The sequence below is a fragment of the Strix uralensis genome, chromosome Z (genome assembly GCF_047716275.1).
Source record: "Strix uralensis isolate ZFMK-TIS-50842 chromosome Z, bStrUra1, whole genome shotgun sequence".
Classification (NCBI taxonomy): Eukaryota; Metazoa; Chordata; class Aves; order Strigiformes; family Strigidae; genus Strix; species Strix uralensis.
Window position 1 is genome coordinate 98,073,244 of NC_134012.1, and position 27,512 is coordinate 98,100,755.

At 42.6% G+C, this 27,512-nt stretch overlaps 1 protein-coding gene across 5 annotated transcripts in view; it reads right to left on the reverse strand.

Moving 5' to 3' along the window:
- EPG5 (ectopic P-granules 5 autophagy tethering factor) overlaps positions 1-27,512 on the reverse strand; it is a 68,649-nt gene that overhangs the window by 34,435 nt on the left and 6,702 nt on the right. For 3 of the 5 annotated variants that reach the window (XM_074855187.1, XM_074855189.1, XM_074855190.1), the window contains exons 4-16: positions 26,792-26,928; positions 26,107-26,214; positions 24,978-25,051; positions 22,487-22,595; positions 21,870-21,984; positions 21,103-21,253; positions 19,922-20,077; positions 19,409-19,566; positions 15,199-15,353; positions 6,831-6,971; positions 6,456-6,620; positions 5,109-5,231; positions 3,303-3,562 (exon numbers count right to left, since the gene is read on the reverse strand). In XM_074855187.1, coding sequence (XP_074711288.1) covers positions 3,303-3,562; positions 5,109-5,231; positions 6,456-6,620; positions 6,831-6,971; positions 15,199-15,353; positions 19,409-19,566; positions 19,922-20,077; positions 21,103-21,253; positions 21,870-21,984; positions 22,487-22,595; positions 24,978-25,051; positions 26,107-26,214; positions 26,792-26,928 — 1,852 coding nt within the window. Of the gene's footprint in view, positions 1-3,302; positions 3,563-5,108; positions 5,232-6,455; positions 6,621-6,830; positions 6,972-15,198; positions 15,354-19,408; positions 19,567-19,921; positions 20,078-21,102; positions 21,254-21,869; positions 21,985-22,486; positions 22,596-24,977; positions 25,052-26,104; positions 26,215-26,791; positions 26,929-27,512 lie in introns of those variants that run through there. The other 2 variants (XM_074855188.1, XM_074855191.1) reach the window with 2 other exon arrangements.

Below are 27,512 nucleotides of genomic sequence, written 5' to 3' on the forward strand. Positions count from 1 at the left end.
GATTACTGACAGATTTGGCAAGTACTGCCTGCCCTTCTGGGGGTTTGTGTCCTGTCTTCCAAAAGTCACTGGAAATGCTGGTCTTCATCCACCAAGTTTCAACCAATTTAAAGCACAGCGTTCTTGCCTAACCTAGCCAACTAGCCTCCCTCTGCAGGCAAAGGAAGAACCTGCAGAGGGAGTTTCGTATTACCCAGCTTTGACATCTCCTCAGGATGGATGATGCTCTGGACATCTTTTTTCACTACCTACAGATGGAGCTCAGAGGGTTTCCTTACAGTAGGTACTTCGATGGTGGCAGTCAGCTGAGGTGAATCCCACCCTTACTACACAGAAAACTCACTAGCAGCAACTTATTTGGTACATTGCTCTGCATCAAGTTTTGCTAACTGAGAAGGAGCTGCACATTAGGCAAAGATGTAAAACAGTGATCCTGTCTCTACTCTGAGATCGTGAAAATGAAATATTGTATTAAGTCACTAGCATACACTGCAGCTCTTTGTTTCCTCTGCTCATGAAGATAACTGGCCCTGAACTTTTGCAAGTGATAAATATCAGTGTTATTGTTTAGATAGGAGAGAGATGTCAAATAGTTCTTTGCAAGGCGAAACCAGGGGCAGTGGAAGCAAAAAAAGCCACCCACAAAACTAAAGAAGTTCCTTGTTTTTCATTCCACGCTCAAATTCATGTAAAAATTTCCACTCTCAAACCAGAATACCTTCGTATCAGTCTCAAATTACCCTAGTGCTTTGAAGCAGCGTGTATGTATCTATGGCATAACCTTAGCATTAAGCAATGGCTTGGGGAATGTATTGGGTTTGAGTGGCAAGGTTTTAGTAGCAGGGGGCTACAGGGGTGGCTTCTGTGAGAAGCTGCCAGAAGCTTCCCCCATGTCCCATACAGCCAATGCCAGCCGGCTCCAAGACGGACCTGCTGCTGGCCAAGGCCAAGAACATCAGCGACGGTGGTAGCGCTTCTGGGGTAACATATTTAAGAAAGGGGGAAAAAAAAACCCTGTGCAAAGGCAACTGCAGATGGAGAAAGGAGTGAGAATATGTGACAAAAACAACTCTGCAGCCACCAAGGTCGGTGAAGAAGGAGAGGAGGTGCTCCAGGTTCTGGAGATTCCTCTGCAGCTCGTGGTGCTGTGCCCTGCACCCATGGAGGTTAACAGGGGAGCAGATCACCTGCAGGCCCACGCCAGAGCAGGTGGATGTGCCCAAAGGAGGCTGTGACCCCATGGAAAGTCCACTCTTGAGCAGGCTCCTGGCAGGACCTGCGACCCCACAGAGAGAGAAGCCCATGCTGAAGCAGGTTTGCTGGCAGGACTTGTGACCCCATGAGGGACCCACGCTGGGCAATCTGTTCCTAAAGGGCTGCGCCCTGTAGAAATGACCCACGCTGGAGCACTTCGTGAAGAATTACAGCCCATGGGAAGAACTCACGTTGGAGATGTTCACGGGGGACTGTCTCCAGTGGGAGGGACCCCACGCTGGAGCAGGGGAAGAGCGTGAGGAGTCCTCCCCCTGAGGAGGAAAGAGCGGCAGAGACAAATGGGTGATGAACTGACCACAATCTCCATTCTCCATTGTGAGAGACTGAAATGTCCTATGAGTGTCTCAAAGCTTGCTTGTGTCTGCAAACCTCCAAGAGAAGCTGCTGCGGCCTGTGAATTGGTCTGGGGGATGTCGCCCAGAGAAGCAGGAGTGTATTGAAGGATGCACCCCCCGACTTCCTTGCGGTTGCACTGTCCAGACTCTTTAGACAAGCCTCAAAGGGGCAGACCTGTACTGAGTTGGCCCCATCCTGTAGCCATTTGTGGCTCTATTGTGTAGGCCAGACACCATGCATGCCTTGCTAATGAACTGACAAGAGGCAAACGTTCCTGCCCTGAAGTCAGATGCAACAAAACCTGTGGGACCAGAGAAAAAAACCTAAACATAGGCAGATATGCTAATCAGTGGATATGATGAACTTAAAAAGGCAGCAGAAAATTTTGCTCAGTGTGCATCCACCACCGAAGCTAGATCCGTGTGCACCCACCACCGAAGACCTGAAGACTGAGGACCAACAGGACGTCGCTGGATCCATGGTGGTGACCATTCTTGCAGCCCTATCCTGCATCCTTGCTTTATTTCTGTCTTTTCCTTCCATTCTGTTCTATCGCTACCCCTCTTCACTTTTTTAATAATAAAAACCTGGTTTGGGTGTACAGCATTTGACCTCGTTTGTGTCTTAATCTCGCTCCTGGGATCGTATCGAAACCTCCCCCGACATTGGATCGGGACATCCATTCCCCTGTGATCCTGGGGGGAAGGAGGTAGAGAAATCAGGAGTGAAGTTAAGCCTGGGAAGAAGGAGGGGGTTGGGGGAAGGTGTTTTAAGGTTTGGTTTTATTTCTTATTACCCTACTCTGATTTGATTGGCAATACATTAAATTACTTTTCCCAAGCTGAGTATGTTTTGCCCAGGACAGTAATTGGTGAGCGATCTCCCTCTGTCCTTATCTCTACCCACAAGCCTTTCATTGTGTTCTCTATCCCCTGTCCAGCTGAGGAGTGATAGAGCACCTTTGTTGGGCACCTGGTGTCCAGCCAAGGTCAACCCACCACAGAGGAGAAGAAAGCCAAGACAATTTCTCTTCAAAAGAATAAAGCAATGTTATATGAAGAAAAGTAAGTCCAAATTTTGAATATGAGTAAGAGATAACTAAAGAGATGACAGATTCAGGGAAGACAGACCTGGAAGAGATTGATTAATCTATGCCTGGCTCTGTACTTCAATCAACTATACATCTGATTGTGTCCAAGAACCTTACCTACAAACCAGCAGAAAGCACTGGAAAAGACGGTGCTGGAACACATTCAGGGTTAGGAGGTTCAGTATCAGGGTTATAAAGCACTCTATTTATCGTTACCAGCAGGAGTGGTTTTTTAATCCTGACTATTTTCCGAATAGTCTGCTGCAGCACTGCTAGAAATAATTACCTGTAGAATAACCCTTTCAGTAAGTGTGGTTAAAAGTTATTCCTGCCCATAGCAATCATGCTAACCCCTCAACTGCAATACTATTTCTAATGACGATTTTGACCCTAACATGCAGAAGGCAAAAACTAGCAAAATAAAGGAAACGGCATATTGTTTGACACTACAATCCCTGAAAGACCTCTCAGTCCCTTCAATCAGAAGTCCTCTATTCTTCAAACACGCATAAAGTAGTTAACAGCCCTCAGTTCATCATGAGGTAGGTTGCTCAGTCACTGGGGCCATCCAACCAATGCAAACATGAAAAAACACACTTACCTGTGACCCAGCGTGGTCATTGCCAGCGCCAGGTAGCAGCCAACAGGGATGTTTGCTTTAACAGCCTTCAGGAGGGGGTGAAGCGTGACCGACTCCGTCATGTCGAGCACTCTGTCAGACGCAGGGACCGCAGGCCAGCCATGCCGCATGCCACAGTCATTTCTGTGAAGCTTTAACCTCAAAATCAAACCCCATGCCCACTGATTGAAGGAAGTCTCTGGTGTTTCTCCGTAACGAACAATGCTGGCTAAGTAGGAGACCTGGAACAAATCAGCAGGAACAGGAATGAGAGGAAGCACAGCCATACTACAGCAAATATGGCACTAGTCTAGGATTTGGGTCAACTTTGGATGAGTTTCCTCTTCTATCACAACACTGTGACATGAGATCAGAGCAACAGCAGTTACTTTTCAGACACCGCACGTAGCACCACCAGTTAAGTTTATCCGAAATCTGTTTCTATGGCCTTGGTTTCTACCACCCCTCTCCCCCACCCATTCCTTTTGGTAAAGGCTATCAACCTACACTGTTTGATTAAAGTTTCCCAAACCAGGTATCAGTCTTGGATTAGATTTTATTTTTACTACTTAAAAAAAACTCCACACAAAACGTTTAATAATGTTTAAGACCACCAGTGAAAGAAAAAAAAACAAACAAAAAAACCACCCATGTGTCAACAAAAAGCCAAAAACCTGTCATCCTCTCCTTAGAAAGAAGCTTGTAATGTGGACAAAGTTTGTGTGTCATATAGATGTGTCCATTCTCATGAAGACCCTGTCTAGATCAGAAGGAATTATAAGTCTTTAGGCAAAACATGCTGTGACAGACCAACGTAAATTGTGGAGCTGAAAGTCAATGCAGATATTTCATCCTCTCAGAGCGGGGGTACAAGAACCTCTTTTCTCTCAAATTCCAGTTACAAGCTCATGCAAGTCAAGACCAATTCACGGTCTTGTGACACACTTGTCACATCACAGGTGGCAACCAAGGCTGAAATAGCCTTAAAAAGAGAACTCATCTAGCTGGCACAAGGCAACAAACCATGATTAAGTAGAGCAGAGAAACAAGTCAGAAAAGAGCAAAGAATAAGGAACGTTCAAAGTGTGGAAAGACTAGGAAAAAGCAGCACAGGGGAGGAGGGGAGAAGAAAGCACTGTACAAGAAACACTGAGAAGACAAAGCACAATTCAGCTCTGAATAAATAGAAGCATCTTGGACTGAATATTTAAAAAAGGGATTTTTAACCTTGATCTCTCTATCCTTCCGTTCCCCTTCTGTAACCTGGAGCCATACCTTCCTCAGTCACCAGTGTGCTGTAAAATCACTGTAATAAATGTGTGTAGGGTGTTGAGGTAACACAGCACTGGATCATTACTGAAATGCTCCTAAAATCTTGAGTTTTTAAGTAAGGTAAGACTAAGAGCCAGAGACACAGGAAGGATGTCTCTTAAGTCCACCAGTAATAGTAAGTAGTCTTTCATTAAGCAAGTACTGGCCAACTCCTCATGAGTAAAAGCATGCTTTTCAAGAATGGTTTGCAAATATCAAACTACAGGCTGGATAACAATCCAAACCTACAAGGGAGACAAAATTTCTATTTCTCATATAGATGTTCAGCGTAAGTCTAACAGTATCTTCAAACAGGTCTGTGGGTGCAAAAATACTGAGAGTTGGTATATTATGATGTTCTAGCAGTATCAAGATAGCAAACCTTTTAAAAAGAAAAAAGAAAACAAGGTCTAGGCCTGCAGTTTTTCATATCTATCACTGAGTAAGTTATTCCCTGTAATTCTGAAGAAGGCATACCTGTTTTATGCTTTCAGAAAGCAGCCCAGTATACGGTTTCTGGGAAAGATATTTTTGATATGCTTCCAGGACCATCAATGCAACTTCAGAGTGGACAGCTGGATCCAGATGAAGAGCATCCTGCTAAAAACAGAATTGCATGACAAAACTTTACCTCTTTAAAAGCTCTCTAAAACTGCATCATTCAGTTGCACTACAGAGAGATAAATCTTAATTTGAACAGCCAGAAAGAGATTGAGTATTGTAATACCTAGACAAAATCTTGGCCAGTAAGAAAAATTTCAGCTCAACATTGAAGAATAATGAGCTTACACTGGGCATATAAAGCTCAACAGCTAGATTATTTCTAGAAAAGAAGTGACCATAATCAGTTCTCATGTGCATTTGGTGGATTTCTAGCAATTAATCCAAAGATTATTTATATCCAAAAGATATTATAGCCAAAGATGGCAGTACAGACACTGGAAATCTTGCCTTTAAAAACAAAACCACAACATACCATGTTTTTTCTGTCAAAACATAGTAATTCCTCTTATCAATTGCCACATCAAAGAACTATTTTTCCCCATATCAAAGCATACAGACTTGACACTGTTATAGCACAGCAAAGACCTCACGGTTAATTTTTCCTATCATTCCTTTGGTTTTGCATGTCATCAAGAAACAGGGAGAAAACAGCAATCTTCATTTACAAATATCAGCACAACAAAGAAGATAGTTCAATACAAACAAAGCAGAGATTACAACGCTAAAATGGATCACTGAAGACAGGAAACAGGATTTTTTCCCTCCAATCTATTTGTGTTTCTCTCTGAAAAAAACATTCACCCTCAATTGGATCCTGAGCTGATGGAGCTCCTGGAGTAACCCATTTTAGGGAATATTTTCCAATCATGGAAATAATGCTCTGGGCTTTGACATCTCTGATTTCAGTCAGTAGTTTTCTTGCAATGTGAAAAATATACCTGGATACCAGCCTGCAAACTAAAGTTACACCAGTCTCATGCACATTTCTGGAGGACTCCTCTACTTCTGCAGCCAGAGATATCTTAATCAAGCAACTCAAAAATTGTCTTGTCAGCTGTTTTATTGTTTAGAGAGAGAAAACTCCTGCTTAATTATCTTTTTTAATCTCAGTTGCAGCACTACAAGACAGCAACACAAGCAAATCCTCAGGCAGAATCCTGCTAAATTATTGTGAAGCTCCCAGCCTATGCCACCAAGAGTACAGCCACCATATAAAAGCGTGTAATTAACTGTTTTCAAATTCAGTTATAGTCCCAGGTTAAGTAACACTTTTACTCTGTAAAACTGACCAAGTTCAGGTCTCCTGTTTTTAATACATACATGCTCACCAAATCCCCAGTTTAGCCCTTCCAAGATAATGCAGGCTAGTTTATTCTCCACTGTCGTTAGACTGTAATTTAATAACCAGTCACGAATCAGTGCTATCTCAGACGAAGAAGGCTTCCACAGGTACAACGGTAGTTCTTTAAACAGATATAAAGAAACCTTTGAGGGTAGAAAAGAAAAAGACTTATCAGTACTCAGTATAAACAATAATCATCATCATGCCCTTCTATCTTAAAGTGTGAAATGATCAAAAAAATATGGACAGGTCTTAAACATAATCCATTCATACCAAGTTGTATCTTATAACACAGTCCTGTACGGCCTCTGGTTTTAACTGGGTGCCTGCTTTAGATGGACATTAGCACTTACCATGCCAACTTTCTCGATGGTGTCTCTAACTCGATCCAGCAGTACAGAAATAATCTGTGTATGGATGCTGGCAATTGCTCCCAAGAGCTCTCGACCAACTTTTGAAAATGTCTCTCTTGTGGAAAGACTAACATAAGACACCTGAGAAGATGAGCAGAGAGAAGTTACTGGTTATGGCTGACCTTCATTAACCACAATAAAGTTGTGAGAGACGAGAAACCAGGCCTGTGAGAAACTAAGAAAAACAGTCTGAGAAAGCAAAAGTTGAGGCTGATCAAAGAAATGCCTCAAACACTCGCAAGACAAAACTATGAGTCACAGGGTGCATTCTGTGGAGGTCGAAGCTGATAAGGCTGCCCGAATAACACAAGATGGGACTGGAGGAGGGAGCCCTGTGAAGACAGGACGGCTCTGCTCTGGTGCACCTGGCCAAAACTTCAAGGGCCATCTGTCCGGTGAATGACCTTTGCTTCATTATCCACGAAATGCATATTAAAGTTAACACCCCTCAATATGCTAACGAGGGCTAACATGATCATGCTAATTACATCATCCCATGAAACACCTCACCCCTCCCCGTACATGGGATACGTAGGTATGTGGGTCGACCTAGGGGATGGACCCAAGGAAAGTGGGTATAAATCAAGAAGGGGGGGTGGGGTGCGTGCCCCGAGGAGAGAGAGTGCAGTGAAGCGAAGAAGACGGATGCCAGTGAAAAAGACGGATGTCTCCTGTGCCTCTCGGAACCCTCGTCGGCAGGATCAGCGCAGAAACCCAGACCGGTGATCTGTATTTCCCCATTCCCTCTATCTCCCTCTTTTCCCTTTCCTATTAAGAAATGCAAGGCATATTATATTGCTTGCCACAACTTGCTATATACTTAGCCAACTATCGTGTGTTCAATTAGTACATTGTGAGTAGTTAATAAATGTTTAGACTTGGAGACTTGTTGTCCGCTCCATTGGGGATTTACGAATCTGAGTCACTTGTCCCCCTCGTCTGAGCGGGACGTGACATTAAAATTGGCGTAGTCGGCAGGATCCCCTTCGGTGTCGGAAAGTCTTATGAGATACTGGTTCTCTATCCGACCAACTCAGACAGGGAGAACTGGGAATTGGCCCCTCAGCTCTACGCTGGGAAAGGGTCGGAGGGATACCGATTCTCTATCCGATAAGGACAGGGAGAATCGGGAAGTGACCTCTCAGCTCTAAGCCAGGAGAGGTTCGAGCAGTGGCAAGCCATGACTGGCCAGGAAATGTCGGTGCTTGACTGCTCCCCTATTTTTGAGAAACTGAAGGAGTATAAGGCTTGTCCTCCTCATTTAGTAGAGGTTTGGGCCCACGATAATTGGCATAATCCAGAAGCAGTGGCAAGCTATATCAGTGCACTTGCGGGGGTGCAAGGGTCGCGACCAGGCAAAGGAAAAGCTGTAGTGTGCGCTGTATTAGGGGCAGCACTGACTGCAGCCCAAAAAGATAAACATGTTAAGAAACAATTAGAAGGGGAAATGATCAAATCCTTACAAGATCTGGTAAAAGCTCTCCAGGATCAATTGGTTGAGGAACGTAAAGTTACTGAACAAAAAGCTAAACTCTGGCAAGAGCAAACTGAAGTTCTGAAAAGCCAATTAGCTGATGAGCGTAACACCTCTCAGCGATTTCACATGGCTCTGTTAGATGCCTTGGACCGAGAAAAAATCTCACGGTCCGAAAAAGAGAGGAATGAACAAGAAACCTGCAACCGGACAGATTTCGGCTCTGTTCCGGATAGTGAACAGGGAGTTATGAGTCTGGCAAAAGCAGCAGCCAGACCCTTGTATCCAACAAAGGATTTAGAGATAAGCCGAGAAATTTTTTACCCCGAAAATGAGGGGGCAAATTTAAGACCATTAATTAAAACGGAGACCACCGAGGGTCAGGGTGGAAGAGCTCCACAGGTCACCATTCGAACTACACCATATCCAGCGACTGAGCTTGCAAAAATTCAGGAGAAATATACCAGACAAGCTCAGGAAACTGAGACTGAATACGTGTGGAGGGTATCTTTGACTGGTGGCGACCGAATTTTGTTATCAGAAGATGAGGCCCAGGGATACTGGGGGCCAGGGGTTTTCTTAGTTACTGATGACCAGAGAGAGCCGTGGTCGTTAACTCAACGAGCTGCTTATTGGGCTGGGGGTCTGGACCCCTTGGAAAGGGGGGATCCAGTATGTATTGAGACCCCAACCGTAAATCATTTGACTGAAAGTCTGCAGAAGGCTGCTTGTCTCCAATTAATGCATGACAGGCGTTTGGTTCCGCAGCAGCCTTCCCCAATGCTATTAATTGCTAACCCTGATCAAATGACTCCCCTGATTCGGGGTTTGCCGGACTCTTTGAAATCACATGCAGTACAATTACAAGATCGTTTGCGGAATGCATTAGCCCCGCGAGGGGGGAGACGGGCGGGGGGAGAAGCCATGACCTGGGGAGAGATAGCTCAGGACTTAATAAATTATGGCCGGAGAATGGGCCTTACCAGGGGAACGGGTAAACCTAAGCCCTCGGTACGCAGAGTGGAACAGCAGGAAAATCCGCCTCCTTCCCCTCCGCAAGTTTTAAGAGCAAAGAGAAACCTTTTGTGGACTGAGGGAATTGGACAGGGGATTCCCCGAGAGTTAATGGATGGTATGCGTACTACAGTTTTAGAAAAGCTCATTCGAGCCTGGAAAGACAAAAGAAAGCTGCCCCCCCCAACCGAGCGAACCTTTCGAGCAAAGGGAGGGACAGAGCTGGAAACTAACGAGATGGTGGTAATTGCTTCTCAAACACCAACTGCCCCTGAAGAAGACTTGATTGATTTAGGGTCGGGAAACTGGATGCGCCATCCCCAGTAAGTGAGCCGGGGGATGGCGGGTGGGTCCACTTAAGGAGGCTCACAGAGAATACTAAAGGAGACTTGTTGATTACCTTTCCGCTCGGTCCCTTTAAAACTCCAGTTACATTTCTAGTAGATACGGGTGCTCAGATTTCAGCACTCCAAACTGAGGTTGCCAAGCGGAATGGCATAATTGCTGACAAAAAGCAGATCTGGGTTACAGATGTTTTCGGGGACTCTAAGCCACAGCCGACTGCTCGGGTGAAATGCTGGTTACCTGGGAATGAAACTGCAACAGAGGCTATGATGATCCTGGGAAATTTCCCCACAAATATCCTGGGACTTGACCTATTGAAGGGACAAGCTTGGGTGGATTCAAAAGGAAGGGAATGGAAATTTGGGTCCCCAACTGCCTCTATAAGACTTCTACAGCAAGCGCCTGCGCTTCCTCCTTCTAAAACTGTTAATGTGAAACCTTACGCCTTACCGTTAGGTGCAAGGGAGGGGATCACTCCGGTAATAGCAGAGCTGCGGGAGCAAGGGATAATCGTTCCAACTCACTCACCCTATAATTCCCCAGTGTGGCCAGTCCGCAAACCTAACGGAAAGTGGCGTCTGACAATTGACTATCGGCGATTAAATGCCAATACAGGTCCTCTAACAGCTGCAGTACCTAACATAGCTGAACTGATTGCAACCATACAGGAACAAGCCCACCAGATCTTAGCAACTATTGATGTGAAAGATATGTTCTTTATGGTCCCCATACAGGAGGCAGACAGAGATCGCTTTGCCTTTACATGGGAAGGCGTGCAATTTACTTTTACACGTCTCCCCCAGGGATACTGCCATTCGCCGACCATCGCTCATTATGCACTAGCACAGGAGCTTGCTCAAATCCCTCCAAGGGAAGGGGTCAGGATATATCAATATATTGACGATGTTCTGATTGGTGGCTCTGATGCTGCTGCAGTGGGACAGACCCAGACAGAGATAATCACCCACCTAGAAAATTTAGGGCTCCAAATTCCAGCTGAAAAGGTACAACTCCCATCCTCTGAGGTAAAGTTTCTGGGTATTTGGTGGCGGGGAGGAACAGTGTGTATTCCCCCAGAAACTTTAACTACCCTGGAAGAAGTAAAGAGCCCTGAAAATAAAAAGGAGCTGCAACATGCCTTAGGCTTGCTGGTATTTTGGAGGAAACATATTCCCGATTTTTCCATCATAGCTCGTCCTTTATATGATTTGACACGCAAAAGGGCTACTTGGGACTGGACTCCTGTCCATGAAGAAGCCTTAAAGCTGTTAATCTTTGAGGCTGGAGTATATCAGGCTTTAGGGCCGATACATCCAACAGATCCATTCCAAATTGAGTGGGGTTTTGCAATTCATGGACTATCCATACACATGTGGCAACGTGGGCCGGAGGGTACCACTCGCCCTATAGGGTTTCATTCGCGCAGTTTCAAAGATGCAGAAAAGCGTTACTCGATCTGGGAGAAGGGTCTTTTTGTGGTTACCCTAGCTTTGCAGGAAGCTGAAAAAATCATAAGGCAGCAACTAATCATTCTACGAGGACCCTTTAAGGTCCTGAAACCAGTACTGGCTGGAACCCCCCCTCCTGTGGGGGTTGCGCAGCGAGACACAGTGAGGAAGTGGTATGCACAATTAGATCATTACTGCCACACATATCAGATAGAGGAGGGGGCACCCAAAGTGCTCAAAATACAAGATCCACCTTCTGACCACCCTGAACCTCCTCCCTCATACATAAAACCTGCTCCCCCATTTGAAACCCATCTAAAGAATGTATGGTTCACCGATGCATCTTCTAGAAGAGAGGGAAAGGTATGGAAATACCGAGCAGTAGCACTGCATGTTGACTCGGGGGACCGAATCATAACAGAGGGTGAGGGAAGTGCTCAGGTGGGAGAGTTAACAGCGGTATGGAGCGTGATTGTTAAAGAAGCTGAGACTACAGAACCAGTATTTATTTACACAGACTCCTATGCCGTATTCAAGGGATGTACCGAATGGCTTACATTTTGGGAACAAAACCACTGGGAAGTAAATCGGGTACCAGTGTGGCAGCGTGAAAAGTGGGAGGAAATCTTAAACATTGCAAAACGGAAGTCCTTTTTAGTAGGATGGGTTGCTGCACACCAGTCAGGAAATCACCCTGCCCACCTGCTAAACAACCAGGTGGATTCAATGACTCGTTTGATGAGAACTGCTACAGAAGGTGAGGAGGAGAAATGGGAACACTTACTGGAATGGCTGCATGTAAAGCGGGGTCATTCAGGAAGCAAAGATTTGTTTAAAGAAGCGATAAGCAGGGGATGGTCCGTAACCAGGGAATTGTGCAATACCATTATTTCAGCGTGTAGTCTATGTCGTACTCGGCTGGGAGAGCACAACCCTCTTAAGGACCAACCCCTACACCTAAGGGACAACAAGGGACTATGGGACACCTGGCAGGTGGATTATATTGGCCCTTTCCGGCTCTCTGAGGGAAAACGTTATGTATTGGTGGGGGTGGAAATAGTATCAGGCCTAACTCAAGCAGAAGCTGTATCTCGAGCAACTGCAGAAAATACGGTGAAGGGGTTAAAACGTTGGTTTAGCTACTTGCCTAAGCCCAAATCGATCCAATCAGACAACGGTAGTCACTTTACTGCCGGGGTGGTTCAGGAGTGGGCTCAAGATGAAGGAATTCAGTGGATTTTCCATACTCCATACTATCCCCAAGCAAATGGAATTGTGGAACGCACCAATGGACTGTTAAAGCAGGCCCTAAAACCTCTCGAACCAGGATGGCCACAACGGGTGTCAAACGCAGTAATGAAGATAAACAGCCGGTGGGGAATTAATGGATGCCCACGACTTACCGCGTTCTGTCCTAAGCCTCTGTCCATACTCGCCAGGAAAAAAGAGACTAAAGACCCTGCAAACCCGCTCCATTATCCTGGACAACCTGTTCTAGTAGACTTGCCCACTGTGGGGCAAGTACCCCTAACCCTAAAAACTCCCATCAATATTTGTTCATGGGTGGCTACTGATGCCCATGGGAAAGAATACCGCATCAATACCAGGTGGATTGTCCCTTCTTTCTAACCATCATTGTTTTGTCATGTATATATGTGTTTTACAGAGCATTGATCCTGGACAACAGGAGACCTATGTTACTTTTAGCACTTTCAATGGTTGTAGGCATTATTGGCTAGTTATTATTTGTAATCTGCTTACATTATTATATAATTTGTGGAATCATACCTGCTGAGTGTGGAATAAATCATTGCCAATCAATTACAATCAACGATCCAGGAAATTTTACAGGTACATTTAATGAGTTCACTTATTAGAAGGTTAACCTGGAGTTGTGCCTTAAGTTACCTTATTGGGAATCACCTCCAAAATAAAGGAAGCCTGTGAGCCACCTGTGACTGCAAACTGGTGCTTGCAAATACCAAACAGATCACAGTGCTAGCTCATATAACTGTATGTGGTCCTTACAACACCACATCCATCAACAGCAAGATGCAGTCATCAAAGACTAGTTGAAGGGGTCTGATCCCACAAATTAAGCATTAATGAATTGTACCTGAATATTAAATTGTATTCCCATTTAAATCCTTATAGACCTGATAATGTCATTGTGTAACCTCAAATAGTTTTAGAAAATTTAACTTAGCAATTATATGTACTAACAAGATATGCCTTTAAGGAATTAAAGGTGCAGACCCAACAAGCATCTAAGATGACGTTGCAGAATCTGGCTAGCATTGCTGAAGGAACATGGACTGTGCAGTGTGCTGAATCTAACTGAGGGAGAATGCTGCATCACCATCCACAATGCCACCACCTCTACAGAGGAGACCGTGCCATGATGAAGATGATCAACAACGGGAAGTGAGAACCTTTTTATTGACTGATGGACTAGTTTGATGGATGGAACCCTGGGTCATGGGTCACATCACTGGGATCCTCAGGACTCACGGGGTGGGGAAGATGGCTTGTAAATATTAGTATTGTGATATTATGCAAATTTTTGCTTTTAATGGTATGCCTTGCAGCAATTAGCTATATGCTCTCTCACCTTCTGTCTTCCTTTTCCCTATACCTTTTGGGATCACAATGGTCAAAGAAGAACTTGGAGTGTTTGAGTCACGGGGTGGGATGTGAGAGACGAGAAACCAGGCCTGTGAGAAACTAAGAAAAACAGTCTGAGAAAGCAAAAGTTGAGGCTGATCAAAGAAATGCCTCAAACACTCGCAAGACAAAACTATGAGTCACAGGGTGCATTCTGTGGAGGTCGAAGCTGATAAGGCTGCCCGAATAACACAAGATGGGACTGGAGGAGGGAGCCCTGTGAAGACAGGACGGCTCTGCTCTGGTGCACCTGGCCAAAACTTCAAGGGCCATCTGTCCGGTGAATGACCTTTGCTTCATTATCCACGAAATGCATATTAAAGTTAACACCCCTCAATATGCTAACGAGGGCTAACATGATCATGCTAATTACATCATCCCATGAAACACCTCACCCCTCCCCGTACATGGGATACGTAGGTATGTGGGTCGACCTAGGGGATGGACCCAAGGAAAGTGGGTATAAATCAAGAAGGGGGGGTGGGGTGCGTGCCCCGAGGAGAGAGAGTGCAGTGAAGCGAAGAAGACGGATGCCAGTGAAAAAGACGGATGTCTCCTGTGCCTCTCGGAACCCTCGTCGGCAGGATCAGCGCAGAAACCCAGACCGGTGATCTGTATTTCCCCATTCCCTCTATCTCCCTCTTTTCCCTTTCCTATTAAGAAATGCAAGGCATATTATATTGCTTGCCACAACTTGCTATATACTTAGCCAACTATCGTGTGTTCAATTAGTACATTGTGAGTAGTTAATAAATGTTTAGACTTGGAGACTTGTTGTCCGCTCCATTGGGGATTTACGAATCTGAGTCACTTGTCCCCCTCGTCTGAGCGGGACGTGACAAAAGTGTCTTTTGGAAAATACAAACTAAATTGCTCTTGGTGATCCTGGACAAAGCTGATAAATGCCAATATTAAAACTGAAACTGATTGCCCTAGAAGATAACAAAATTATTACATCGGTGCAAAAAAGTCCAAAACTAAACATAGGAACACCACCAACACACACTAAAAAAAAAAAAACACCCAAAAAAAACAAAAAACACTACACACCACAACAGAAAAAACACCACACAAGGAATTTCAGAGTTACAAGTTAGATCTGTGCAAGAAAAAAAAAAGCAAAACAAAGATATTTTTGTTCATTTGTTTCATTCTGGCTTGGTCTACAGAAAAGCTGGTTTTTGTCCCAGAAAAACATGCATTTCACAATATTTTAATTCAGTACGAGATTATAAACTTCAGAAGCAGCACTTTCTTAGGTCCATGGTAGAACAAACTACAGAAGCCACGATTGTTTCACACCTGTCACTTAGGAAAAGAGCACATTCATTGTTTTCCTGATTGGACCAGTAATATTACTCACCTCATATATCTCCAGAACAATGATTTTGATAAAATCCTCATCAACATCAGCCCGTTTGGTTTGTGCCATCTGAGCAAATGTGGTGAGCAGACAAATTTCTTCTGAGCAGTTCATTGATTTGAGATACTTTTCAAAAGTCTCAAGATGCTCTGGGTCTAGAAAAACATCACATGAAAGAAGTATAATAAAAGAAGTGTTATAGGACATACATCATCAATATTTATGTATTTATTGACAGTCCAATCCCAGAGAAGGAATCAGTGACAAAGCAATTATCACTGGGTTAGTATCCTCTCTTCAGAAGTGACTGGTATCAGCTGCTTTAAAATAAGGTACAAGACACATCATAATATGCAGTGAGTCCGTATGATTCAGTAAATACACTAGTGTTCATAATGAAAGCTAAAACTGCTTCAAGATCAGTTGGAATTCAATTTTTAATATTATTGTAACTTGCAATGTCCATCATCCACAGGAAGAACTGCTTGAATCTTTTTACTTTTTAAAAATGTTATCATGGTTTTGGCTTCCATTACGTATCAGAGCAAATAATTCCATAGATTAAGTACAAATTATATGAAACATTTCCAGTTTTAATCAGCACACAGTCAAGACAAGATTAAAAATAAGCCCATCCAAGCACAGCAGAGAGGTTTTGATCAAGCTGAGAGACTCTGCCTATTCCACATACCATGATCTCAAGCAGCAATTAAACTGGGAGATCATTTTATGCAGATTACAAATAAAAATACTTCAAGCATCTAGCCCTGAGCCTAGATTACGTCCAAGAGTTACAAGGGAAGGTCAGTTTCAGTTTCTCAAACTCAAAACAAGAGAATTATTGAACGCACTTGTCTGGAACATATCTCTGAAAACAGACAACTAAAGTTGCACAGAACAGGAAGGGTAAGAGATGCTTTCATTTGAATTCAAGGCAGGTTTCCTCTTTAAACCCAGGAGTGACACATTACCAAATGCAAATAAAAATTTCACTCCTCATGGTAGGGGACAACAAGAAGGAAAGGGTAAAAAAGAAACCTGAACAGGACGTTAAAATATTTTTTATTTCTTCCAAATAACTTTAAATAGAGTCTGTGCAGCAAAATAAGTATTTAAAGCTGTATTTAAGCTGTAAAATGGTTTGGAGAGTGGCCTATCTCCTCTGAAGCATAACATGCCAGTAAACACTGCTTAACAGTGATCTTATCATAGTAGTTGAATATATTGAAAAAGCACTCATTGTGGCACTCAGCTACTTAACCTGCACCAGCAAGTACTCAGCATGCTTGTGATTAAACACTTCCACTTAGGTTACATTCTATTTTAAGGGCTTTCAAGCATTTTGCAACTGTACTTCAACCTGAGAAGGTCAGATTTGTACAGCCAAAATACCTCATGAACAGTGTACTAGGATTGTGCAATTTCAGTAAATAGTTTTTCCATGTAGTAAGATAAACTACACTCCTGATAGATACAACAGACATACAGGGGATGTCTCATCCATTCATCTCCCTTTGCTAATGCTAACTTTTATCGTTATAGCAGAAGTTATGGAGCACTCTGTTTTTTGTCGTTGTTTTGGGGTTTTTTAAGGTAATGCAGAAGGACCGAAAAAAAAAAAAAGACTATGCCGTTACCATAAATAAAGGCATAGCAGAAAGTCCCACAGCATAGCAAAGGGGTAGGACACACAGGAACAAATGACTATGCAGCTATTAGCACAGTGACATCTGCATCTGTGTTTCATTAGGCATAGACCCACTAAGCAACAGAGAATGGGTTTGGAGGGGGACAGAAGAGAAAAAAGGATCTGGTGAAGTTAAGAACAAAGACCATAAATGGAAGGAGGATGCCAGCTGCTGAGCACATGCGCACTAGACCTTCTCTGCTGCAAGTCACAGCTCTGCAATCTCCCAGCTTCTTGTTTCAGCTGCACCTTCCTCTTCACTGCACCTGGGGTCATCTGTGGGCTCCACACACTGCAGACCCCACACCAACCTCAAACCCATGCCCAGCCAGCCATAGCTTGGGACTGAAGGACTGGGACAAGGAAAAAGGGAAGAGAGACTTCACCTAAATCTTATCACCTCTCAGTGGAGCAATGACACATTCACCACAGAGCTGCTACTTGAGTCAATTCCCTTCCTCCTCTGCACATATGATCGCAATAAAATTCAAGTTCAGGGAGACCCTAAAAGTCAATCGCACCTCAAATCTTGGTACTGGCAGTAAAGAAACTGTAACCAGAAATGTTGTTCAGCAGGTTCTCATTGCCAACTGCAACGGAAACAAATACAAAACTGTTAATCCTGTATTTATAAAACTTACAGAGAACACATGCTTGTACTCACACAGGTATCAAACAGAAAGAAGAAACTACTAGGTCATTGCTTGTCAATGAAAATGTGTGTTCCACAGTAGGCTTACTAGCATTTGGTCCACTCAAGAATACCTCAAGTAACCAGACTTCCCATATTTCCCCAGGGGGTTATTTTATATCTGGTGGCTCTCGTAGTCCAGAGGTCATCCTAGTAAGTGCAGCTCCATCACTGCACTCCATTTTATCATGCTATTAATATCGCTTAAAAGCAAGTATGCTCCCACCTCTATTCATGCAAGCCAAAAGCTTCCATCAGTTACCAAGGTTTGCTGTCACCTGTAGATTCACCACTCTTAATATTTCCCAAACTTAATTTGGGAAGGGAAATCAATAGCAAAGGTTGTCTCCCAAGAGAATGCTAAAGCCGTGGTCTTCTAGGCTATGAATTACAGGAAATTAAGTCAGCATTATACTGGTGTCAGTCAAAAGAAGCTATTTCAGAAGATTAGAGGGAATTCACTGAAAGAACTGTTGATATTCCCTGTCTAGACATTTGTGAAAAATGGTATTGTGCTGACATAACCCATCGAGGAGAATGAAGAGGATAAAAATATCCTGCATCAGCATACCAGGGACTTTAAAACATAAAAGTTAGCTATAAGTAAAACAAAGCCTGAACAAAACCAAAAAACAAAACAAAACAAACAAACAAGTGTTCATTACTTCAAGAGCTGTAAACCCAACACGTTACATTACATTCTCTTTGTTTGAGATGCAATAAAAATTTCTTGCAAAAACAAAAATAAAGAAGTTCTACTGAAACAGTGTAACTTACTGCTTTCGCCGGCAAGTGCTAGTCAGACAAGTGCTTCCTAAACTGTACACAGCTACAGTCTTGATATCCCTCTCCCACTCTGCATGAATTGCCTTAAATATAAGCTGAGCTTGCACAGAGTCAAGACAATCAGTAACCTCTCAAGATCACCATTTTCTTCTGCTTCTCCATCAAAAGACTTGGTTGATGTAGTAACAACTATCTGGGCTACCAGCTATCTGAAAAGTAAAACTGACAGTGAGATTTGCTCTCCCTGAAGACAGCACAGCAGCTGTCAAGTAGGGAGTTACTGCTTTGTCTACCTGTCCTCCTGTCAATCAAGTCCTGAAATATTTTCCATGAAGGTGGCAGCAAAGGGAAAGTAGTATTCCAGCTGGCTTCTAAATAACTCTGCTATAGCTGAAGCCACCACAATCACTGTGGAGATCAACAGAGGACAGAAGTCAAAGGGAAACAGAAAGAAAAGGTCGCATACAGGACAAGAAAAGCATCAAAAGAAGGCTTGAGATAAAGGAAACATCTGTAGTTGTGAAAGATAAGCAGATCTCCCACAGTGTAGGTCACTGAAGACAAAACTAACAAGTTTAGGGGGGGGGGGGGGAAAAGGAGGACTGGGGTATTTCTAGAACTATCAACACCTCACAAAAAAAACAAACAAAAAACCCCAAAACGAACCCTAAGCGATAGAAAATTCTGTATTTTAGGATTTATATCTCACTCTCCAAACACTATCGAAGGTCAGGACGGGACCTTATACAAGAATACACGAGATGTACCTACTGCATGGCACTCTTGCAGCCCTCTGAAGCAGTCAGTAGCAGTCACTGTCAGAGAGAAAACTAAAAGAACAGTAGATCTGACAACTCCTGTTAAAATCAGAGTTTGGGCAAACAAGTACTGGAAGACCATGAACTGCCCAAGACAGTTCTAAGGCCTCTGGACCAGTCACGCTGGTGAGGGTGTATTTAACAATGGAAACTGCCAAGAATTAAACCCATAGCTGATGGAGCAGTAGCTGAATTGATTAGAATTGGTTCTGAGTGTGCGAATTCTACCTTTGAGTCTTTGTTTGCAGTCCACCGGTTGCAGAGTAGAGCAGAGCTTTTCCAGGTGCTCGTTCTCCGCACAGTGCATGACAAAGAAGAGCCTCCAAAGCATGTTGCTGGATAAAGTTCCATACGGCATCTCAGACATGAACAACCAGACTCCCAGCCTGTTGGATTTGAAGAGGAAGATAGAAATAGTTTCACCCCGATAAATCCCAACATTTGAAAAGGAGAGACACACCTACATCTCTGCCATACAACAGAATTAGGAACGTGAGGATGAGTCTTAGAATCTCAAATTCTGAGTTAACCTCATTTTCAACTGAACAAGTTCTCAGAATTTCTGTCAGAGGCTAGAACTCAAGGCATAATTCCTCCCCATCTTGATGCTACCAACGTGATGAAAAATCCTGCGCATTGCAGTCTTGCTTAAACCACTGAGTATTTAAAGCTACTCCAAATCCCAGTTTCAGATATCTAACTCCAAGATGAAGCCAGTATCAATCACAGGGGACACCCTACCTTTTTGCCTTCAGAACATGTAGAACAGCTCTAAAAAACAGCTCATCAAACTCCAGTTGCAATTTTTCCACAGAGTAAGGATGCACTACTGATCCATATTGTTTATTGCCGCTAACGTATTGGGCCCAGTGGTCACTCACATGACAAAGCGTCATCCTACACAGCAGAACAAACAAGTCAAAGAAAGATCATTAAGTATGTCATCACCATATAAACACACTAGATCACACTAGAACGCGACTAGATCAGAGCATAGTCACAAGAGACATATTCAAGCCTTTGTCCTCTCGTTTCCAGAGACTTCCATATAAATAGCATTTCCATCCCCTCTTCAGACAGGGTTAGTCTAATATTCCTGTGTTACCCTTCCCTGGTTTTGCTATCAAACAGTGCATAATATTCTCTTATGCCAAATACGTTTCTGTATGAACTTTGGAGCCTTAAGGTAACGCTACATGATGAAATGGCAGTGCATGCAAAAAGCTCATACAGGAATAATTACACCGAGAAAGTTACTGCTCGCAAAGCAATATATAGTAACACAAAGAAATACATGAAGAAACACAAGTAATAACACCAACATGGATTTTGTTTCCGATTTAACTGTATCCCCCCCCTTGTAAACACACTCATAGAAGTCATATAAAGTGACTGTTAGAGATTTAAAAATTAAGAGCACCTTTTAGGTTTCAGTCACCTTTGCTTACTGCAATAATATGACAATTTTCAAGGAGCAAATTAAAAACCTTAAAACAATTCTGGATAACAACAGAAAGAAAGCAGTAACACTGGTTATAAATAGGGGTGAGTCGAGAAACTCTGATCGACTTCAATGACTTTCCAAGACAAACTTAAGCACATCCCTGATGGAAGTCAGCCTGGTGTTCCACAGCTCACCTGGCTCCTTTGTAGCCACAGCATTTAGATTCTGCAACTCCCCACCTCACAGCTTTAGAGTCAAGGACCCTGGGATTTCAGATTCCCAGACTCACCAACCCTAAACTGGCCAACTCTTAGAGCAAAATCTACCCAAGAGCTGGTTGGGTTTTTTGGTTTGGTTGTTTTGTGGGTTTGGGTTTTTTGCTTGTTTGGTGGTTGGGTATTTTTCTTAGCAGCTCTGAACTTTAAAACAGGCTGCATGAAAAAGATTTAATCGTATCACTGAGAAAATATTCTCTTACTTGATCAGCTGACCAATTCGCTTCACAAACTGTCGGTAACGTGCTCTGTTAAACGTTTCTAACCCCACAGACAGAAGTTCCACTAAAGAGTTTGCAAAAGCAAAAATCTTCATCATCTCCTGGGGAGTTGTTTTTTCAGGAAAATAAGCACCTAAGACCAAGACAGAAACATAAGTCTCAAAAAAATGTGTAAATTCTGGATTTTTTAAGTAACTTAACAAGCACTCAAAGCAACAACTCACCATACAGTTGGCAAACAGTTCATTGTTTGCCAGCTACATAGCTAATTGAAATTTATGTTTTGTTTATGAAATGAACAATAAAGAGCTATTAAGTACAAAAGTACAAATAAACTAAGCAAGTTATAAGACCTCTAACAAGCAATTATCTTCATGTACTTGTCCAGAGATTTAGCAAAATAAAGAATGAATAATTGGAGAGAAAAAAAAAAAATCACAGTAACATTACAGCTAAGAGGTAAAGGGGAAAAATCAGTTCTGAAAGCATATCTGTGAGTGTAACTACCAAGCAGATCAAAACTAAGGGAAAGGACTAACGTTTCGCATGCTAGTATTGCTATAAGCTTTTAAGTTATCCCCCACACATGGCACACGCTTCCATCTCATCTATTTAGTCTGTGAGCTCTTGCACAGGTTCGTTATTACTTCACTCAGACACTCTCAGTGCAGCAGCATTCTTGGTAGTTTTAGTTATTAATATAATTAGCGTAAGCAAAATGAAGAATAACTCTTTAGCAGCTGATTTACCTCCAGACTTAAAGCCAAGGAAGTGCTGAAACAGTTCATGAAATGGAAACTGTGACAACAGGGCAATCAAGTCATCTTCCAAAAGCAGAATCCAGCTTGTCTCAGGATCCTCATCCTATAGACAAATACAGTTGCTTTTAGTAGCTTTACAATAAAATGCATAGTAAAAGGGCATACTGTACTAATTACAGTTTGATTGTAAGAGGAAATCAAAGAAAGTACAAATGAACTCTCCGTCCCACACATAAGCTCCTAATTTCCTCTTCTGTGTGTGTTTCTACATAAAAGCCCTCCTCAGCTAGGAAACAGAACCAGAGGCAACACTACATTAGTCCAACCCAGCTTCTGAAGGGAAGCACCTGTTCAAACATAGGTCTACTTCCACACTCCTTTTGCATGCAATAACTCAAACATTTAAATTCTATCTGTTAATACTCATTCCTGGAAGCTCCACTATCTACAGTTATGCCAGAGATAAAAGAAGAACAACATTGATCTAAGTTCTGAATTATGCTTTTTAACTGACCAAGTCAGCTTTTCTTCCTCCATTTCACAAAAATCAGTACTATAAGCTTTAGCAAAAGCATAAAGAAAAAAAAAGTAGTCATTTGCTGTACCTCTTCTCCTCCTTCATCTACCAAGGTCCAGTTTCCAGATTCTTTGCCAGATGAAGAGGAACTTTTCCTTTCACTTGGTTTCATATGGCACATGAAGTCCACCCGATTCCTGATTTAAAGTGAAAAATCAAGTTTACAAAAAATTAGAAAATTAAAAATTCTGAATTCTCTTAACCTTTTAGTTAAGAAAAGATATTAAAAAAACAGATACAAGATCAAAACATTAACAAGTATGTCATAAAGCTGGCTGGCAGAAAAAGGCCTGGGGGTGCTGGTCAACAGCCTGCTGAACATGAGCCAGCAGTGTGCCCAGGTGGCCAAGAAGACCAATGGCATCCTGGCTTGTATCAGCAATAGCGTGGCCAGCAGGGACAGGGAAGGGATCTTACCCCTGGACTCGGCACTGGTGAGGCAGCACCTCGAACACTGGGTTCAGTTTTGGACCCCTCACTACAAGAAAAACATTGAGGGGCTGAAGCGTGTCCAGAGAAGGGCAACAGAGCTGGTGCAAGGTCTGGAGCACAGGTCTGATGGGGAGCGGCTGAGGGAACTGGGGGGGTTTAGTCTGGAGAAGAGGAGGCTGAGGGGAGACCTCATCGCCCTGAAAGGAGGGTGCAGAGAGCTGGGGATGAGTCTCCCAGGTAACAAGTGACAGGACAAGAGGAAATGGCCTCAAGTTGCTCCAGGGGAGGTTTAGATTGGATATTAGGAAAAATTTCTTCACCAAAAGGGTTGTCAAGCATTGGAACAGGCTGCCCAGGGCAGGGGTGGAGTCACCATCCCTGGAGGGGTTTAAAAGATGCCTAGATGTGGTGCTTGGGGATGTGGTTTAGTGGTAGACTTGGCAGTGCTGGGTTAACGGTTGGACTCAGTCTCAAAGGTCTTTTCCAACCTCAGTGATTCTATGATTCTAAATGATTCTATGATAACCTGATATCCTCCAAGACTTGTACTGATCTGCTGTATTCAGTAAATGATCTTCCAAGCAATATTCTGAACAATGTAAATGACTACCAGCCATGTATAGCAAGCACACTGAAATATGCAAGAAATAACACTATTCTTGCCCATGTGTAAGAAAAACACGTAAAAAAAAGTAAGGATACCGTATCTCAGAAGAGGTACGCTACAACAACCATTTAAGGCTATCACCTGATGAGTCATCAACAGGATGAGTGCAGGCCAGCTCCACTATACACCTTTGATAGCTGCATTAGCTGGACACCACATCAACGTTAGTAAGACTGGTCCTACGTACACTGAGCTATGACAGCTAAAGAACTTCCAGGAAAGAGTTGCCTCAAATCAAGCCAGGTCCAGACCACCTTCAGTCTGGGGTACTAGTTTTCAGATTCTATACCGTATAATTCCTTAGTTGTTCAGACATACCAGCAAGTTAAACAAAGGTGCAGAAAGCTTAATAAAAAGTTAAAACCGTAACATCCAACTTCCTTCCAACTTTAAATGCACTGGCAGAACTCTGCACATTGTGCCACAAAACCCTGGCATAATACCACCCTCCTGACCTCCCTGAACTTACGCTCTGATAATATGAATGTAATGCAAATGAAACGTGTGTTTTAAACATGCTAATTTCATAAACCCAATTCAGAATTCAAACTTTCTTCCGATATGCAGCAGCTGTGACAGACAAAGCTCCTCTCGCAGTAAGAAGAGCCATTGTGGAGGCTCTGCATTCCTGTACCTACAGTTGAGAGCATCACTCTAGACATCTTAATTTAGCCCTCATTCAAAACACAAGCATCAAAATGCACTGGCAATATGCACTCCCTCAGGATACACTTGGTTTTCCAGGCAGCCCTAGACAGAAAGTGTGAAAACAAAGCCCTTTAAAATAACAGACTCCAATAATCAGTTCTCCCATGTAACTCAGCGTCAGACTATCAAGATCACAATGACAACCCTAAATACAAGCAGTTTGATTCTTTGACATTAAAATTTGGGGGGGGGGGAAGCAAGTTATGTATTTCATCTGAAGAAGGTAACAGTTTTCACTACTGACTGATCTCATTAACTAGCTTCTCCAAGCACCATGTCTTCCTTCTAGATAAAAAAAAAGGATGAAAAAATAAAGAAAGAAGCCCAGCCAGCATTTACACAAACTTAGCAAAACCTTTATTCAAGGGCTTCTGTTGCAGAGACAGTATAATGAACAGGCCATCGTGTAAGGTAAGAACTCTATTTCAGAAGCCACAGTTACAAAACACACAGGTATGTCAGTCTTCACAAGCTATTTGACAGCTGAAAGCAAGCTGCATCATACTGTGCACAGTAGGAGAATGTACTACCAAGGCTGTATTTTAAGATGAATGAGTAAAAAGTGTTTGAATTAAACTGTGAGTCTCTTATTTGTGCCTGCTTTTATGACTTTGCCTGCAATGAACTTTCAGAGATTTACAACTAAATCATGGGTCATGTTTTGTACTCTTAAATAATCAGAACATATTTATAAAATCATATTCATACTTACTTGACAGGAGACATAAGCAAGGCAAGAGATTGCATGAAATGAAAGACACCCGATGGGTTATCCAAGACTTTGATCTGAAATTAAATGCAAAAAAAAAAAAAATCTAAGTAAAACAAAGGGCAAACTAGTTTTATCAGAGAAATTCAAATTCTGAATTTCACATTTTTCACTGTCTTTTTGTTCAGACTAAAAAGTATTCATAAAAGACAGCACCCAGACCCTGGAAGAAGTATTGCTATGGCAAAATATTGGGAGTTCTCCAAAAAAAGTACTTACAGAAATTAAGGGAGGAAAAAAAACAACATCATCAAAAGCTCCACAAAAAAAAGACAACTCCTCTCTTTGCTTCACACATACTTCTGGGCACCAGGGGAAATTGGTTATGTTGAGCACAGGGGAAGTCAGGAGCCTATAATGTTATGTTAATGGTTGGACTCGATGATCCTAAGGGTCTTTTACAACCTAAATAATTCTACAATTCTATTCTTTTTATTTCATTCGTACCCTTTCCCCTGTTACTGTAACTGCAATCCTTTCCCTATGACTAGATTTCCCACATCTTTGCCCTGCTGGAAGAGCAAAAATGTTATTTGCAAGAACCCCCTCGTGCCTTTGGATATCTGCACTCCCTCTGTTCACAAAGTGAACACTTCCCCTTTCTCCTGAAATTACCTAACTAATAGACTTTCCAGGAAAACCAGTCCCATTTCAACATGCAGGATACAAAAATCTGCTCTTCCTCATCCCTTATACATCAGAGAGCTGCCTCTAATCTCACTTGCCTCATATACAGTTGCTGCTTCAAATCCAAATATTCTTTCCATTCTTGGAGAGCACTCCCAAAACCTGCTGCTGCATGAGGCCACCTGAGGGGCACCGCAAGTCCTTGACGCCCTTTCATGGAGTCTCTCTAGCCAAGAATGAGAATCTGTTTCCCTGTTAACCTGCTCATAGTTAGGCTAACATGGGTAAATACATTCTTGGACAAACCCCTCACTGTCACCATGATTCCACACACCTGGAAACATGGTGTGAGTTACAAGGAATTGACTAGGCACAAGACACTCTCCTACCCACCCACTCCACTTCCACTCCAACTTCCTGACAACAAAGAATTAAACATTCACACCTGAATGAACGGACAAGCCCATTTGCTGATCCCAGCTGGACACCGAAGGATGTGGTTGAAGAGGAAGAGATGGTCACCTGGACAGCCAATTCTTTGCAACACTGACACCTAAAGCGAAGTACATTGGAATCCTGTGAACAATTTCAAGGTTCATTCCTTTATAGTCTTGCTAACTAGAGTAATACCTTTTTTTCATTTATCTTCCCATGCTTTCTAACAAACCTCAATTTTCAGAGCAAGTTACAGAAGAACAATATTTAAAAGTCTGCTTGCTTGGCTTATAAGCCACAAACCATTTTTCTGGTGTAGAAAAATTAATTACTTTAACACTGCATTAAAAACTAATTTATTTAGAAATCAGTAAGAAGAGAAGTTTCTCAAAACTGACAAGTCTGAATAGTTTTACTTTCAAAATAATTAAAAGTATAATGAGTATTAAGTCCACTTTGAGCAGTGTTGGCTGCTCAGGTGCCAGACCTCATTAATGCTGCTGACCTTCACTGACTTCATCAGACAAAGGAATTCATTCTTAAGATTGACTAACAGATTCTGTTCAAGTATAACAAATCCCCAAAAAAATCATCACACATGGGACAGCAAGAGAAATAGTAACACTTTCAGAAATTACTCCAGAATTCATCCTGTGTGTTGGATCAAACAGCTATATCCATGCTTACTCCCTCACCAGTCTCTGCAGCCACATCAGAAGGTCATTCTGAAACTGAGGATCTTCGATAATTCTGCGAGTGAAACTGAAAAGGACGCTGATACATTCCTTCAAGTGGCCCAAGTCTGAAGAAAGACTTTCTGACTGCTTTGAAACTGTAATTTAAAAACAGGATTAAGCAGCTTCAATGAGCAGCTCTCAGAATAGCAGCATAAACAGTGGTTTTGAGGCTATATAGAAAACATATCTCAACACAACTGCTTGCTGCATCTGACAGAAAAGAACATTTATTTACAGTACTTTATTTAATCTTATTATTAAGCACTGGACACTAATTACAAGAAGAATATATGATGGTTACTCTCACAAAAGGCCTTTCCTCAACTAAACTTTGTAAGAACCACTATTTACTACGCATATAAACTATCTGGGAGGTGAGGTCAAACAGAGGAGGACTAAGAAGGATAAATATCTGGGGCAGGAGGGAGAAAGAATACTTTTAGCTAAATGATTATATTGGCACAAATCCAAATAAGTAATACACCTAGGATGAAAACCAAAAAGATTTCTAAGTATTAGAGCTGCAAGATGGCCTCCCAAACAGCCTCCCAAGAGGAAGTCAAGCAGGAAAAATATCCAGTTTATTTCAGAATTGTGCATAATCAATCTGGAAAAGGGACTGTACTATACGCTGCCTTTGACAACAAAGCATTGGAGTCTGTCCCCTCCCACCCGGTGT